The 15,804-nt window shown below is 40.3% G+C and overlaps 3 protein-coding genes across 4 annotated transcripts; 1 reads left to right on the top strand and 2 right to left on the bottom strand.

The window, feature by feature from the left end:
- Nucleotides 1-481: 481 nt before the first annotated feature.
- On the top strand, nucleotides 482-1,865 carry LOC125215496 (Adenine nucleotide alpha hydrolases-like superfamily protein). Its single transcript, XM_048116925.2, has 4 exons — nucleotides 482-790; nucleotides 1,021-1,115; nucleotides 1,359-1,480; nucleotides 1,571-1,865. The coding sequence occupies exons 1-4, from the start codon at nucleotides 619-621 to the stop codon at nucleotides 1,659-1,661; spliced, it is 480 nt and encodes a 159-aa protein (XP_047972882.1). The 5' UTR covers nucleotides 482-618; the 3' UTR covers nucleotides 1,662-1,865.
- A 1,686-nt stretch (nucleotides 1,866-3,551) lies between these two features.
- EID1 (F-box family protein) lies at nucleotides 3,552-4,791 on the bottom strand. Its single transcript, XM_048119281.2, has one exon. The coding sequence runs from the start codon at nucleotides 4,685-4,687 to the stop codon at nucleotides 3,701-3,703; it is 987 nt and encodes a 328-aa protein (XP_047975238.1). The 5' UTR covers nucleotides 4,688-4,791; the 3' UTR covers nucleotides 3,552-3,700.
- A 3,516-nt stretch (nucleotides 4,792-8,307) lies between these two features.
- LOC125208889 (serine/arginine-rich splicing factor SR30-like) lies at nucleotides 8,308-12,547 on the bottom strand. 2 transcript variants are annotated; one of them, XR_016137127.1, is made up of 15 exons: nucleotides 12,411-12,547; nucleotides 12,082-12,170; nucleotides 11,862-11,927; nucleotides 11,720-11,794; nucleotides 11,542-11,644; nucleotides 11,407-11,453; nucleotides 11,262-11,319; nucleotides 11,036-11,085; nucleotides 10,833-10,889; nucleotides 10,565-10,725; nucleotides 10,378-10,473; nucleotides 9,477-9,565; nucleotides 8,964-9,391; nucleotides 8,709-8,803; nucleotides 8,308-8,621 (listed from the first exon to the last, which is right to left on the bottom strand). XR_016137127.1 is itself a non-coding variant. In XM_089068495.1 (14 exons), the coding sequence occupies exons 2-14, from the start codon at nucleotides 12,163-12,165 to the stop codon at nucleotides 8,618-8,620; spliced, it is 930 nt and encodes a 309-aa protein (XP_088924621.1). In that variant the 5' UTR covers nucleotides 12,166-12,170; nucleotides 12,411-12,547; the 3' UTR covers nucleotides 8,308-8,617. The 2 variants fall into 2 exon arrangements, 1 of the variants encoding a protein (XP_088924621.1); XM_089068495.1 differs by lacking the exon at nucleotides 9,477-9,565 and having other exon boundaries at nucleotides 8,964-8,997.
- Nucleotides 12,548-15,804: the final 3,257 nt, after the last annotated feature.

Genomic DNA, 15,804 nt, shown 5'->3' with positions numbered 1-15,804 from the left:
GCAAAAGTGTGACTCTTAATGAGGGGGGGGGGGGGGGGGGGGAGTATCTATTATTGAGTCCGATTACTCGCCCTAGACTTACAATTAAAATTTATGCACAACTTAAGTTACTCACGGAAGGATAATATTACTATTATTTCATTATCTTACAAAACTCTAATTACCATATTGAAATGAAAATATTAAGTAGGAGTATTGAACTAGTAAGATGCACTCTCAAATATAATAGTAATTCTGAATGAGGTCTACATCTAAAAGCGCAACCAATTCATTTGATTTTTTCAATGTAAATATATAATCCTCAATTTAGAAACTTTAATTAAAATTGTAGTGATAATGAAGAATGAATTGACACGTTGAGCAATCCTGCGTGGCGCCAGCAAACTGAGTGGCGGGTCCCACTAGCACGATTCCAACGCCAACAAGAAAACCGAAAACGCTGGCTGCGGAGTCCGGTTTCAACTGTCGAAAATCAATTTTTAATTAGATTATATTTCATTTACGAATTTGATCACTAGCTATACCCCTCTCCCCCAGAAAATTCTACACCAGGCAAGTGCTATAACTAATTTCTATAAAATTCGAAAAAATTTAAGCTCGAGTCGAGTCGTTGCAGAGATGGATAAATCCGTGATGGTGGTTGGAATTGACGACAGCGATCATAGCCTTTACGCTTTGGAATGGACTCTGAAACACTTCTTCTCGCCGGCGCCGGAAAAATCACCTTTCAAACTTGTTATTGTGCACGCCAAGCCTTCCGCCACGACCGCCGTCGGACTCACCGGACCTGGTACGTCATTTTTTAATTTCCTCATACTTACTCGTTTGTTGATTAGGTTTTAATTACGATCGATTTAGATCATTGTTTGATTTTGAAATCGCTAGGTATTTTAGTGGAAGATCAAAGACAATTTTGGATTTGCCGCATTTTGATTGATCACAAAAGCTTATAGTAGATTCGATTGATTGCATATGGAGTAGTATTTACTAGTATTTCGTTTTCTGTGGCTTGTGTTTTAGGTGCTGCTGAGGTGCTACCTTACGTTGAGAGGGATTTGAAGATCATTGCCTCAAGAGTTATGGAAAAGTCCAAAGAAATTTGTGCAGCTAAATCGGTACATATTTTGCTTTGAATAACATTTGGAATTCGGTTACGTGATTAATGTTTAGTGCAGATTGCAGAGGAAGTTCCATTTTTGAACTAGTTTACATGACACACAACTGCATATCCACTGTTTTCGATTTGTTCCTCTTATTTAGTATTCAAACAAGCCATCAACTATTGTAAATCTTGCTTTGAAGATGCAACAGGATAGTCATTTGTAAGTGTTGGTTATGATTGATTACATTTTAATCAGGTTAAAGATGTGATAATGGAGGCTATTGAGGGCGATCCTAGGAATGCTCTGTGCGACGCAGTGGACAAGCATAATGCCTCTGTGCTCGTTGTTGGCAGCCATGGTTATGGAGCTATAAAGAGGTAAACATCCCTCTTTTGACCATTGGAATAGTAAATAAGTTTTGTATGGCTTTTTTAAATTAATATTGAAACGTGTAATCGCCGGTGCAGGGCTGTTTTAGGCAGTGTAAGCGACTATTGCGCGCATCATGCCCACTGCTCGGTGATGATAGTGAAAAAGCCAAGGAAGAATACTAAGTAATGCAACTGCTATTTCTAAGTGTTGTTGAATGTTGATGGTGCCTTTTTTTTTAAATTTCTTGCTGTGTGGATATTCTTGTGCACTACATATGATATAAATAAGCAAGAATCATGCCTGTAACGAATTCAAGTACTTGGTTTGTATGGTTTCATCACAATGACTGTGTGTACATGTTTGAATAGAAAACCCAAAATTTGATGCTTTCGAGTTGGTATCAATGTTTTTAACTACTTGAATTTATTTCTGCAATCGCCCCTTTTCTTTCTATGGGTTTTCTATGTAGCGATCTCAAAGGTAAGTTCTGTTATGCTTCAGAAACTCCTCACCAATGTTGGCTACACTTTTCGTGTTAACGTGGTGATTGTTGATGCTAGCCTAGTGTCATGCTGTTTGGGTCTGAGTCTGAGAGGCTCACGATGCGAGTTGGAATTTTTTTAATAATTGTGCTTGCATTATTATACTTATACGAGTGTATAACAAACAAAATCAAATCTTCATCTGGAACAGAAAACCAATAATGAAGCCCGCGCAACACAACAACCAAGTTGTAATCAACTAATTAAATAGATATGGCACGAATTACCAGATTACACAATACAATGGATCGAGCCTTACCCAAAATAGATAGCTGTAAGTACATACCTGTAACACTATCACATTTTTAAAAAAATTAGCATAATTTTTTCACCCAATAATATTAACACCAGGCACCAATGACGATATGTAAAGACATCAAATCTAAAGTGTCAATGTTAGACATGCCATACGTAACCAAATTACCAGAAACCAGTAATATTTGTAACAAGAAGATGAAATATGTAAGGCTCCCTCGCACTACGGATATAAATTAAAATTAGTAGCTTTATAGTTGTAAAAATATCAATCCTCCATCTCCCATTATAATAGAGGAATATACATTCCATCATCCACGTCGAAATCATGCAGTTCAACAGGAAGTAGTTTAATCAACACTATAATGCAAGTATACTTTAGTAAGTAGTAGGAGTATGATACTAAATCATACTAGCAAACAGACAAAAACTATAAAAGCTGGTACAAGCTAACAGCAAGAATGAAAATGATGAGAATCCAAAGAGTTCAGATGGAAGAATTCGGAGGGGCTATGCTAAGACCAATGATAATCAATCAAAGATGATTTCGACATTGGAAGTTCCTCACGTTTCGTTGAACAGACATTTCTTATAAGTGTAGAACAAGCCCATCAATAAAATTTGGAAGAAAGAACAGAGCTTGGAACACATTAGCCCACCAAGTCCATATGATTAGAGAACAAGTTCAAAATACAAGAAGGTAATGTCGAGATGACTGAGAGTTGCCGCAAGGTCAAGATGATTCAATATCACCGAATAAAGATTTCTATGATTAGAGAACAAGTTCATTAACAAATGTTGAGTATAAAACATAAGGTCATGTGGTCAGTCACAACTTCACAAGGCCAAAATAATTCATAGTTTCCCTAATTTAGGTGGACCAAAATTTCTATGATTCAAGAACCAAGTTCATCCATGAACGCTGATATATGTAAAATGAAACAAGGTCATGCGACTGGTCACAAGGCCAAGATGTTTAACAGTATCCCAGATTCACTAAAGCCAAATTCCTATGATTAGAAAACAAGCTCATCGAACAAGGTCAAAATCAAGAAGTCACAAGTCAGGAATGCAAGGGGCTTCAATACATAATCCTCTCTTATGTTTCTCCACACTTCTCCAAATAGAAGACCATGATATACAGTTTCACAACTGCGTCAAACCAAGCTGAGAATCACTCCATATCAAAACAAAATTCCAGGTTACTCCAAAGATAATTTGACATATTATCAAAATCAAGTTTATTACTGCAAAGCTCAAATAATGTATGCAACTCCCATTGCACAAACTAAACAAACATAGATATATCTTGAAAGAGTCATAAGATAACAAACATTGACAACAAATGTAACTAAAGCGGATAACTAATTAATGCTAAAGAAAACTATATTCTACTATTTTTTACCCATAAACAAGCAGATTGCAGGTTCAAGTGTACAAAGGCCAATCAGTCCACGCTCCGGAAACATGCCCATTTTCGCAAACATAGGCTCTAACGACTGGCTCCCCGTCGTCATGGAAGCCAAAATATCTCCTCAAACAAAACGATGAATGCAAATCCCATGTCTGTTTCGACGCGCAAAACGCACAATTCAAATCAATCCTGCTCCTACACCCATCGTTGATCGTTCTCCAAACCCTCGATTGCTTGAAATTCTTAAAAATCCCCCTAAATAACATGTAATTCCTCTTCTCCTCAACATGAACACACCCCGGCCAATCGCAAATGTACAGACTATCCCCCTTGAATCTGCTGGCGAGCAGCTTATTCCCCTGCTCACGGCTCAGATTCCAAATCCCCGACGCCAAATGCGACCTGTGTGACCTAGAAATCTTCCTCTTCTTACAAGGAGCGGCGTCGGGATTCCGATCCTCCGTCTCCGCCAACTCAGGCTGGATTTCGGTCATTTCCGGCGTCGCCTCAGCCGCCAGCGCAGTGGAGTCGCTGTACAGAGTATCAAACAGCAAATCATCGTAAAGCGACCACACGCCATCAGGAACGGAGACCACCGGTTGCCGATCGCGGCTGCTGGAAGAAGCAACTTCTTCTCCGGCGGTTTCCGCCGCTCGTGACAATCGGTGCTCCTGATAAATCTGATCGGGTCCGATCTCGCGCTCGAGGCCGAAATCGGAGTTCTCGAGGAGGACGCCGGAGTGGAGGAGGCCGGGGCAGCAGACGGAGAGCTTGTAGAGAGAGGACCAGGCGCTCGGCGGCGCCGCCTCCGGGTGGAGATCGGAGACGACGGCGGGGATCGATTGCGCGCATTTGGTTCTGCAGCAGACGGTCCGGATTAGGGCGGAGAATTTGGTGGAGACGCAGGCGATCCGAGCCCAAACCCTAGGATCGTCGGCGAGCTTGTAGAATATGTTGAGGATGACGTCGTCGGAGAGGCTCGAGAAAGCGCTTTCACACATTGTTGTTGCGAGCGGTTGGAGAGAGAGAGAGAGTGGAAAACTGGAAATGGCGGAGTGAGAGTGGTGGAGGTTTTCTAGCTTTGCGGGAGAGGGCGTGTTTGGCAAATTTGGAATAAATTAGGGACTGACGTTGCAAAAGTATTTCTGTGGTTGGAGATGAATTGGTGACGGAATAAAATTTGCTGGTTTAGCGGAAATGTCATGCACGTGTTGAAAAAGTTGCATATAATTGCGGCAATAGGGTATAAATTATTGCAAAAGGGAAGTTTCTTTATGTAAAATAATCGACTACTATATTCCAACATGATAATATCAAATGGAGTAGTAGTACTACATAAAATGGAATTCATCAATTGTGAATTACTCCATTGTTCCCATTCAAATTCAAACCAATATATTTTGGGTTTTTAACTTACTCATATTTTATTGTTCTATAATCCTTACTCCAACGGTGGATCCAAAAAGTGAATATTGTGGAAAAATGTTCTATAATCCTTAGAGCACTCCCAATGGCACTCTCTTATTTCTCCCGTATTTCTTCCTAACTCCTGCCACATCAGCGCCACATCAGCATCACATTTTATCCCCAGTTTTTAGCCAACTGCTACATTGGTTTCTCCCTTATTTCTCCCTAACTCAACATTTCATTTTTACATCATTATTTTTTATATTATTTAATTTTCCCTACAAATGTATTTAATAAATAGACTAATAATGAACAATTCATCGTTGTATTAATCATTGAAAAATATAATACAACGAGAAAAAAAAAACTACAAATAAAAAACGCAAATAAACAAAGATTTAAAAAAAAAAACTAAGACGGAGGGGCCGGAGGGGCGTCGGGATCGAGGCCCATCGTAATCTGCAGGCTTTGGATGCATTTCCAGAGGGCCGCCTTTTCTTCAGGGGTCCCGCCGCCGGTGAAGTACAGCGTGTACATCTGCGTCAGATTGGCGACATTGCTCGAATAAGTGGCTTTTTCTAAGTCGATGTGGGGTTCCGACTCGACTTCCGACGTTGTGCCCTTCCCCTTCCGCCTCCCCTTCGCCTTCTTCGCTCCCTCCGGGCGCTCGTGCGGACCATCCCCACTCAAGTCGATGTGGGTCGCGCTCCCCTCGCTCTCCGAAACGCTAAGACGCGAGCGCACCGATTTCCCGTGCAGCGCGACGTGCATCCCCGTCCGGAATTTGGGGAGATCCTTCAGCTTATCGTAGATGTTCCAATACTTGAACCCCTTCGACAAGTACTGGCCACAATACCTCTGCATGGCCTCATCTCGGACCATATGCTCGTTCTGGCCACTGGGCATGTTCGCCAACAAGTTAGAATAAATACCGTTGAAGTGGCCGCAGTCCCTCATGAGGCGCTCCCAATGCCGACGGATCGCCTCGCTGCCATGGTCCTTCATTGAGGCAGTCTTGTGGCTCCTGTACTTCGCGGCAACCCGCTCCCAGAATATGATCTCAGTCTGGTAGTTGCTGCGCTCCGCGTTCTGTGACGTGTCCGCCCAGCAGGTGGCTATCAGCTCGGACTCTTGCAGAGTGTAAGTAGTCCTTACCCGCTTCGGCCTCTCATCGGAACCCGTATCAGTCGCAGCCGACGACGCCGGCGCCTTCCCCCTCCCGCTCCTAGAAGGCGGCTCGGTGGGCGTTTCTTCCACCTCGAAGTCCTCCGCGCTCAGTGTCGCGGCCTGAGATTCTTGGTCGCCTGGGGTTGATCCGGGGGTGTCGAACTGGGGCCGATACACATCGTCGGCTGGAGAGGGCATTCTGCCGGCAGAGTTGAAGTACGGAGAAAGTCTCCGCGCCGGAGGAGTCTGCAAAGGAGACGGACCCGCGTATGGAAGTTGGCCGGGAGGAGAACCCATCGCCAACAACGAGTGCATCCACTGCTCGTTTGCTTCATCCGTGTTGGGAATTTGTGAACTCGACTCTTTCCCCTTACCCTTACCCTTACCCTTACCCGAGCGGAAAATTTTCTTCCAAAAGCTCATAATTTTTGGAAGATTGATGAAGATTGAAGATTGGGAGAAGAGATTGAAAATGGAGAGAATGAAGATTATGGGTGATGAATGGAGGAAGTGGAGGAAATATTTATAGGGGTGGGATGTAAAAATAGCCGTTGGGCCGAAAAAAAAAAAAAAATTTAAATATCGCCGATTTATCGCCGAGCGTCGCCCACAGTGGCCGGCGATCGCTCGGCGATAATCCGGCGAAAAAACGCCGCTTGGCGAAATAACGGTAAGATTATCGCCGAATTATCGCCGATTTCACCACAACGGCCGGCGATAATCCGGCGATGTTCGGCGATTTTTCGCCGGATTTTCGCCACCCCCATTGGGAGTGCTCTTACTCCAATTGTGAATCCAAAAACTGGATCTTGTGGAGTTGCACAAAAAAGTAATATAAATATTTCATAATATGATATATTCTTTTAAAAAATTTAATGATATGCTCTTTATTAATAAAAATCTAGATTAGAATTTTATTTTATTCTTTTTATAAATAATTATGTTATATTAGCAAAATTAATTTTAATACTATGCTCTTTATTAAAAAATATATATATTCTTTAATTGTTTCAATATTGACATTGTCACTATATCTCTAGTTTTTGTTACCATCCTCTAATCATCTCATTATCATCTCTGTATTACTTATGTCTAAGTTAATTCCACATGGTAGATACTGAACAATTCAACAAACTTAATAAGTACTCCATTGATTAAAATCCTTGCTCCGGCACTGCCCACAAGACCATATCTCCTCCTCCTCTTCATTCGGTCGCCATCTCCATCACTGCGATACTGCTTTTCAAACGCGACTGCCACTTCCTTCTCATCTCTTTCTCAGAGCCTCATCATCAATTATCTCCACGTGAGGTATAGGGGTGGAGGCACGCACACCGAATGATCCGAGGCAAGCTTTCCAGCAAGGGGGCAATCCTTTACAACGCATCGAAATGAATAGTCCGTATTCCTTGTTTCTCGCGCATTTGCATTGTAGACTAGAGATGTTTATCCATCCAACCGTCTTCAATCACAGTTTCGACTCCCAAAATATCGCGATTCCTCCATCCATCTTGTGACCTTGTTTCCATCACAAATCTTTCCTATAATCCCCACCCCCACCCCTCACTCGAATCAAAATTATCCGCTAATTAGTCTAGGCCTACCACCGAAATATCACATGAAATTCTTTTGGGACACTTCCAACATCCATCGCCATCAACACAGGACCTTCATATCCCATGTGCAAACAAGATAAGAAACATTTTAAAGTTGTGGTAGTTGAGATAGGCCATCACCACTCCAAATCGAATCTCACCACTTGTAACAGATATCATGCCATTCTCTTACACTCCAATATGCAATAATACTCAGAATTTTCAAATATCCCAACCCAATTCTCTACCACATCTAACACCAGATACTCCTTCCAAATTAGGCCACAAAAGGCAACCCAACTTTGCTACAACACTCATTTTCATACTTTGCAGCACCTACAAGCTGTGACTAACAAAACTCATTTTCAAGCATGGAGATCCAAATTAAATTAAAATGAAGCCAGCACTTATAAAACATTGACATGGGAGCACAGAGTCCAGCAGAGGAGGTGTTCAACCGTAAACTGCTGTCGCATAAATGTGAGCTCAAGTCCACGGAGAACCAAGGGCTCGTAAGTTATAATTGAAGTCATCAACAACAATAGTACATACGATATAGCTACAATTTGCAAAAATTAAAAAAAAAAAACATAGGTTCTTCGGTCTTGCAGAAACAGAAAATTTTCTTCAAACAACACGAGAGATTTAGAAATTTGATAATCAGTCATAACACATTGTAGTTTCTCTTGATTTACTGCAAATTCTAGTGCAGGATTAACTAGCAAAAGCACTGCAGCATTAATTCCCCATCAAATTACTAATTCACCTGTTAAAAATAAAAAACGATAATTAACATCAAGAATGTAGATCAATCATATTATGGCCACAACATACGAATCTGAAAGAAGTAAACCTGGAACGGCTCCTGCTTCGGCTCTGGCTTGGGCTCTTGCTACGGCTAAGGCTTCTGCTTAAACCCCGTTTTTTGGGACTTGCACTTGTATGTTTCTGGATGTTATAATTTTTGGGACGAAGATATAAAAAGCATAATGTTGGACAGTATTACATAAAATGCCCGAATTTAGATTGAAAATAATTTCATATTATATGTATCCAGAATGGCGAAAAATAAGAGAGTGACAATTTACTGAAGTAGGACTAAACTTACAGCTGGTTTCGGGGATCTGGATCTTGAAGGAGATCTGCAAAAGGTCCAGAAACAACCCAATTTAATATCCACTAGTCCCTCTTTAAAACTTTGATCCAAGAGCCTTGTTGCCACTTCCACATCATAGTGACCGTGACCATATTGGGCAAGAGGAAACTCACAAACATTTAGGATACACATGAGAAGAAAAACAAAAATGAAAATATTAATTTCACACAAGCAAGTAACCTATCAAAGAAGAAACGACCTTGGCACTGGAACATGTGATTAGCAAAGATACCAAAAGAATCAATATATACTCGGATAGAATGAGTTGAAAGCTTAGCACCAGACGGTTTAAACGTTTCCACTGCAAAAAGGTGTTCTCTTATTCAATTAGTCCAATATCCAGCTTCACCATAGTAATCCATGATCTTCATGTTCCCAATCTAGCACCCATTGGACATTTGCGATGCTCATTAGAACAGAGACATCGAGAAGGATTCCAAAGTTACCATCTAGAAAGCATCATACCTCCAACCCCAAAAGAGTAGTAGCCAACTGAACCAATTTACCCAACAAGATCCTAATATGCAATCCCCAGATCGCGCATATATCCATATCTAGGAACAAGAGAGAAAGTAATTCCACGTTTGCAAAGGATAAAGAGAAGTGATCCTTTGACAGCTGACATATTTTTCACAACCACATACATGATGCAAAAGTGGGAGGGCAAGGGACAAAAGGGAAGAGGCAAGAAAAGTAGACTCCTTCAATGGCAAAAATAGAATGTCATGTTTTGTTTATTCAAATAGTTCAAACAAATATTTTACTGGCATCAACTGCTGGCTCTAGTAACGAAATACAGTTTGGGGTACTTGGGACTATTGCGGAACAATTAGTTTACTTGCATCAACTGTTATAATTAATGATGGGGATTCTACTGCTGAACAAAACAAAACAAAACACAAAAAAAAATCCGAGAAATATATTTGCATTAATAAACATAAAAATGTTACTAGTAGAAAATGTCAGGATAGATATTTTATAATCAACATAAAAAAGTTACTTAGTAGAAACCTAAAATCTATTTTTTTGTGCTTTGTCTAAAAAAATTTACTGTCCATATCCCAAATTTTAAATTTGTTTTGGGTTAGTTAGTTAAAGGATCAGCAACAGTACATGTTTAGCCAACATTAGTATTGTAAAGAACATTTCAGTTCTAATTTTTTGGACGCATCAACAAGAATATTTAAAGAGTACTTTTGTTGTGCGAGAAGAAATGTAGTAATATTATATGTCGTCATCATCTACAATATATTAAAATGTTTTAACAATAAACTGCATCCATTAAAAATTGCTACGTTTGCCAACCAACAGAGCAGAAGTGAAAGCACACTCTTCAGTAAAAAAAACCCAGACAAGTATACTATACCTCGACAAAGAGTGCGCTTTTGATCCAGAAAGAGATCGAGAAACAGATCTTGACCGAGATCTTGAACGGCGTGATGATTTCCCTTTAGGCGACTTGCTGCAAGTAGATTTATCAAAGAAAATAATCCCATCAACAGATGTTGACAAACCAATAAAAGAACATGAATTGCCTCTAAACAGCATTGAACCTTCTGCTCCTGCTTCGGCCAACACTTGGACTTTTGCTCTTGCTTCGACCATTGTTCCTGCCTTTTGAGTAAGGCGGGCGGCTGCGACTGCGACTGCGGCTGCGGCTACGGCTGCGGCTGCGGCTGCGGCTGAGGCTGCGGCTGGAATCATATTCCTTGACCTAATAAAAAAGAAAGATTTTATGAGATACTACTAATCTCCTATATGAAATTGCAATCTGGTATCCAAAAAAAGAAAACCATGCAGAAGCTTGAACATTAGTCATACATGTACTCTAGCCCGTGAGAAGGCATTCCGAAACTCAGAACCATCGAGCTTCTTGATCTGCATTGGACAAGAAAAATCAATACTGAATGTGGCGGGTACAAATGTATGGCCAGAATTGCTCAAGTAAGGGGACAAACAGAGAAAGTAGTCATTTAAATGTATATCAGTTTCATAAGAAATGGAAGAGAAGCAATATGACTCACAGCATATTTCATGTCATCAGAATTTGTGTAGTCTACTATCCCTGTCTTTCCTGAGGGAAGAGAAGTTGCATTCACATTAAGAAAAATATGCCACAAATAGAAATGCCAAAATAATACCCCGGAGACACATGGATGGACCCAGAATATAATATTATAAGCTAGCAATATGTATTAGTTAATCTGTCAAAAAAATCAAAAGAAATACCCATATTGATATAAAACTTACCACTACCCTCATGGAAAACTTGTGAGAAGCAGACATCTCCAGCTCGACGCATATGATCCTGGATAATAATAACAATAAGACTTAAGACTAATGACTAGCTAAGTGGTGTGTATGACCATAGACTGTTGACTAAATGCACTCTTACCTTAAGATCTTGCCATGAAGCAGACTGAGGCAAGCTGGTGACTAAAACTGGCATATTAAATCCCCATGAGAAAATTGTAGTAATGTCAAAATCTTCAACATTGGATGACATTTACATATGAATTCATATACCCACCTCTGTAGTCTGAGCGCCGAGAAACTCCTCCACGGGGACCACGACTCTCAGTACGACGATCTGTCGATGATGAGTTTCCGCGCCCGCCATGTGCTAGCTCAACCTGTAACCAAATATCATAAATATTAACATAGCAAACAGAGGTGAGTAAAAGGTGACGAGCGCAAACAATGCCCACCCTTAAGCGATGCCCATCGAAATCGTAGCCATCACGCCCTCGTATGGCATCTTCAGCATCACGAGACTCTTCAAACTGTCATGAAATGGTAGAGATTAGAAGCTCCAAGGCACAAAAAACTCAGAAATAAATCAAACCTTACCTCAACAAAAGCATAGCCGGGAGGCCTTGGGGGAATTTTAAGATCAATATGCACAATTGGTCCATACTGCCAGTACATGAAGTTGAACAGTATCAAAATTGAGATTCCACTCTAAAATCTATCTAATATATAGAAATCAACTATCCAGGTATTAAAACTCGATTCTAGCACAGCTGCTTAAGTTGGATAAAATGAGCAACTCGCATTAACATATAAATACCTTGTAGAAAATATCCTCCACTTCACGCTCACGAACGTCCCCGGGGAGGTTGCCAACATAGAGAGTTCTGCTAGAGCGACTCATTCTTGCTAAAGATCATAAAAACGAGAAAATGTGACAACAATTTTGATCCGGATAAAATTATAAACATAAACTACGCATATACCTAAAATAATACAGTGAACGTAATTTTACCAAAATCAATTTTGGTCAAAACAATTACGAATTCGAACAAAGATCAATTTATGCATCACAAAAGCCTAGCAAACTCAACAAATTAAACATCAAATGAAGACAGTCAGTGGGGAGGCCTAAAAATGTGGGTTTACCGATGGATGAGAGAGCGGAGCGCAGCGATGTCCAGATTGAGAAGAGTAGGAAATGAAATTAGGGTTTTAAACGCGGCTGATTGAAACAGAAGGGCAATTTTGGAAAGTAAATAAAAGGGGGTAAAATTAGATAGTCCAACTGGACAAAAACTCTAATAACTAGATACTCTCCATTTCATTATTTTTCTAAATGTTTTTATTTTGTTTGAATTAGAAATACTTATTAATTTAGTGGTGCATTGTCGACGTATATATCCTGTTACGTGATAGAGATAAAAATGCAAACTTATATATGGTCTAAACTCAAAAGTCCTCAACAAAGCTTCAATACAATATCAATGCAATGTAAAATTTCAAGATTTTGATGTCAACACAGTATCAACACAGCATCAATCCTTGGCCACCGTTGAAACTTTGTTGACATTTTCCTGTTGATGTTTTTTTTTTATCTGTTGATATTTTTCAATGATCCAGATCATAGTTTTGAGTTTATACAATATTTAGAGTTTTCATTTTATCACATTCCTCCTGTTACATAAGAAATGATAATGTTATCTAACCAAAAACTCCTACAAAAATTATTTACACCTTTCGTTCCATATTAATAGAGTCAAATCTATTTTTAGCAAAAAAAAAGTAACTATTTCTCTTACTTTATTCTTTTTCATCTCTCTTACTTTATTCACATTCCACTTAGAGCATCTCCAATAGCAATAGCCCAGCCATAGGCCAACAATAGCCTAGCCAAAAACTCATTCTGCCACATCATCTAGGACTAGAAACTGTCTGTCACATCATCAGGACAGGAAACTGGACAAGCAATAGCCTAGCCATATAGGCCAGCAATATTACAAAAAATAAATAAATTACAATCACGCAAAATACAGGATTAAATTTACGACACATATACAGGAAAATGCAAAATTTTTATTTAAATTAAATAAAAAAAGTACATACTAAAAATAAAAATTACATAATTTAAAAAAAATCTATCGACGTGCAGTCTTCCGCGTCCACAACTCTTCAATTAAATCATTTAGGAGTTGAATATGAACATCCACTTGGCGCATGCTGGTATGTGCCTTGAGGCGGCCAGCTTCATCGTGAGGTACCCCCATTCGTACGATGGGGGTGGCAACGTCGTGGCTTGGACCGGCTGCATCAACATCGTCATTAGCCCAACTAGTCGGTTGTACACCTTCATATTCGACTACCATGTTGTGCATGATAATACATGCATACATTATATCAGCAATGCAGTCGACATGCCACAAACGCGTTGGACCCCCAACTGCCGCCCATCGAGCCTGGAGCACACCAAATGCCCGCTCCACGTCCTTGCGCGCCGACTCCTACCGTTCCGCAAAGTAGACCTTCCTTTCATCAGCTGTGCATCTGATCGTCTTCACAAAGACGGGCCACCTAAGGTATATTCCATCCGCCAAGTAGTAGCCCATATCATGCTGGTTGCCGTTGGCGACAAAACTGATGGCCAGACCGACGCCCTGACACTGCTCGTTGAAAAGGGGCGATGAGTTGAGGACGTTGCGGTCGTTGTTCGACCCGGCTACCCCAAAATACGCATGCCAAATCCACAGCGGGTAATCATTGTGGGATTCTTTCCCTTGTAGATAGTCGTGTAGAACCCTTTTGATAGGGTTTAAGTTCCCTATCGAGAGATTTGTAGAGCACTCGAAGATTGAACGGAAAGAAATCGATAATTCCCTAGTTGAAGTTCTAGGGTTTTGGAACAAGAATGAGAAAAGAAGTATTTATTTCTTAATTCTCAATACTCAAAAGACTAAACATAGTTCTCCTTATATAAGGATTCTATTGAGATGAAAATAGCTAATAAATCAAAGACGGGATATTAAAAGATATGACTAACTAATCAAAGATATGTTTCCATCTAAAACAATAGTTATTTGGAGACATAATCTTGATATCTAATTAACTTGGATTCCATGCGTTTGATGTGAGTTTGATCGGCTGAAAAGCATTGGGAGGGCCAAGCCCCTATCAACTCCTCCTCCCAAGAAAACCGCCTTGTCCTCAAGGTGTAGATGACAAAAATGTAGCAGAAGATCAATTTTATAACTCCATATGCTGAAGCTCGAATTTGAAGCAACACACATAGCTTACTACGAGCAGCCACGTTTGCTTCCTCTGCAGCTGATTGCCTAGCATCTGATCTTGCCATCTCTAATGCAATTTGAACAACTAGCCCTTCCTCTGCACTTGCACTAGCTAGAATAAGTGTTGGACCGGGCTCGACGCTAGGAGTCCCACTTGCATTCTCCTCGAAGCTTGTATTTTTTGTAGTTGGAGCTTGAATCATTTGCAGTTTGTGGGGCGGATGTTGGCCAACCACATCAACTATGTTAAAAACAACCTCTTCGAACTTTCTCGAGGTAGCAGCAACACAATGCAATGAAAAAATCCATGAGAAAACAATGAAACCAATTAACACACCCTTGAATTTGTAGGAACTCTACTGTTGTGTCAACATCAGCAACATAGCGGATTGCAGCCTTATCATCCACAATCGTCTCTGGATAATCATCGACAATATTCTCCAAAACACCATCACTCAGAGCATAGTGGCGCCCCATTACTTCAGTAAGGATTGCAATGGAGAGATCAGCCAACTCGATTTGGAACAAGTAAGAAATAGGAACCCACTCTGATCCATCCTTTGTGATAGCCACCCCTCTCACCAATGCATCAACTTCTTTAAGAGCTAACTTCCTTATAAAACCATGAGGATCAATCCAATAAGAACATGAGTGATTCCTCCTCAAGGTGGAAGTACTCTCAAAATCTCCTGGGTCGAAAACACATACTCCTTTCTTCACGCCAAACTGAAGAAGTTCATGTCCCCATCGTGTTGAAGCAGTGGAGAGAGTCGACGACATCGGCCATGTTTCATCAATATTAAAATGCCTCCAGAATGCTCTTGGGTCTCGACCTGGACAAGACAAGGATACTTCTGTTAGGTTTGGTATACTGAAAAGCATGTTTCGAGCAGTTTCGTGCGAATAGAATCTTGCTTGTATACGTAAAACTCTACGATCCACTTTTAACCCGATTCAGTATTATTCGAGCAGTTCCGCACGAATAGAATCACTATTATTATTACATTGTGTTTGCTTGTGCATTTATAAGATGTTTTATAAACATTTAAATGTATAAGAAGTAAACAAAGTCTAAGTCTTTTGCTTAGTAGACCGGTTGTGGGCGTCGTCCACTTTAAGGTAACACGGTCAGATCTATGCAATGCTTTGCAAAAGAAAAAGAAGAATTTCACAACCTAGATAGGCTTTGGCTACCTATCGTGAAAGGTTGCAATGTCAGTCCGCATATTTCTAAGCCTTACTGAAATAATTTGACATTG

Source organism: Salvia hispanica, chromosome 3, assembly GCF_029641045.1.
Source record: "Salvia hispanica isolate PSC_SH4W2 chromosome 3, Shi_PSC_v1, whole genome shotgun sequence".
NCBI lineage: Eukaryota > Viridiplantae > Streptophyta > Magnoliopsida > Lamiales > Lamiaceae > Salvia > Salvia hispanica.
Note: the sequence above shows the minus strand (reverse complement) of the source record. Positions and strands in the feature narration are given on the sequence as shown.

Coding starts and splice junctions, on each gene's coding strand:
- LOC125215496 (XM_048116925.2), top strand. CDS start 619: ATGGATAAATCCGTGATGGTGGTTGGAATTGACGACAGCGATCATAGC. Junction 791..1,020: donor CGTCGGACTCACCGGACCTG/GTACGTCATTTT, acceptor CTTGTGTTTTAG/GTGCTGCTGAGGTGCTACCT. Junction 1,116..1,358: donor AAATTTGTGCAGCTAAATCG/GTACATATTTTG, acceptor CATTTTAATCAG/GTTAAAGATGTGATAATGGA.
- EID1 (XM_048119281.2), bottom strand. CDS start 4,687: ATGTGTGAAAGCGCTTTCTCGAGCCTCTCCGACGACGTCATCCTCAAC.
- LOC125208889 (XM_089068495.1), bottom strand. CDS start 12,165: ATGAGTCGCTCTAGCAGAACTCTCTATGTTGGCAACCTCCCCGGGGAC. Junction 10,890..11,035: donor CTGATGACATGAAATATGCT/GTGAGTCATATT, acceptor TGTCCAATGCAG/ATCAAGAAGCTCGATGGTTC. Junction 10,474..10,564: donor GGCCGAAGCAGGAGCAGAAG/GTTCAATGCTGT, acceptor ATCTACTTGCAG/CAAGTCGCCTAAAGGGAAAT.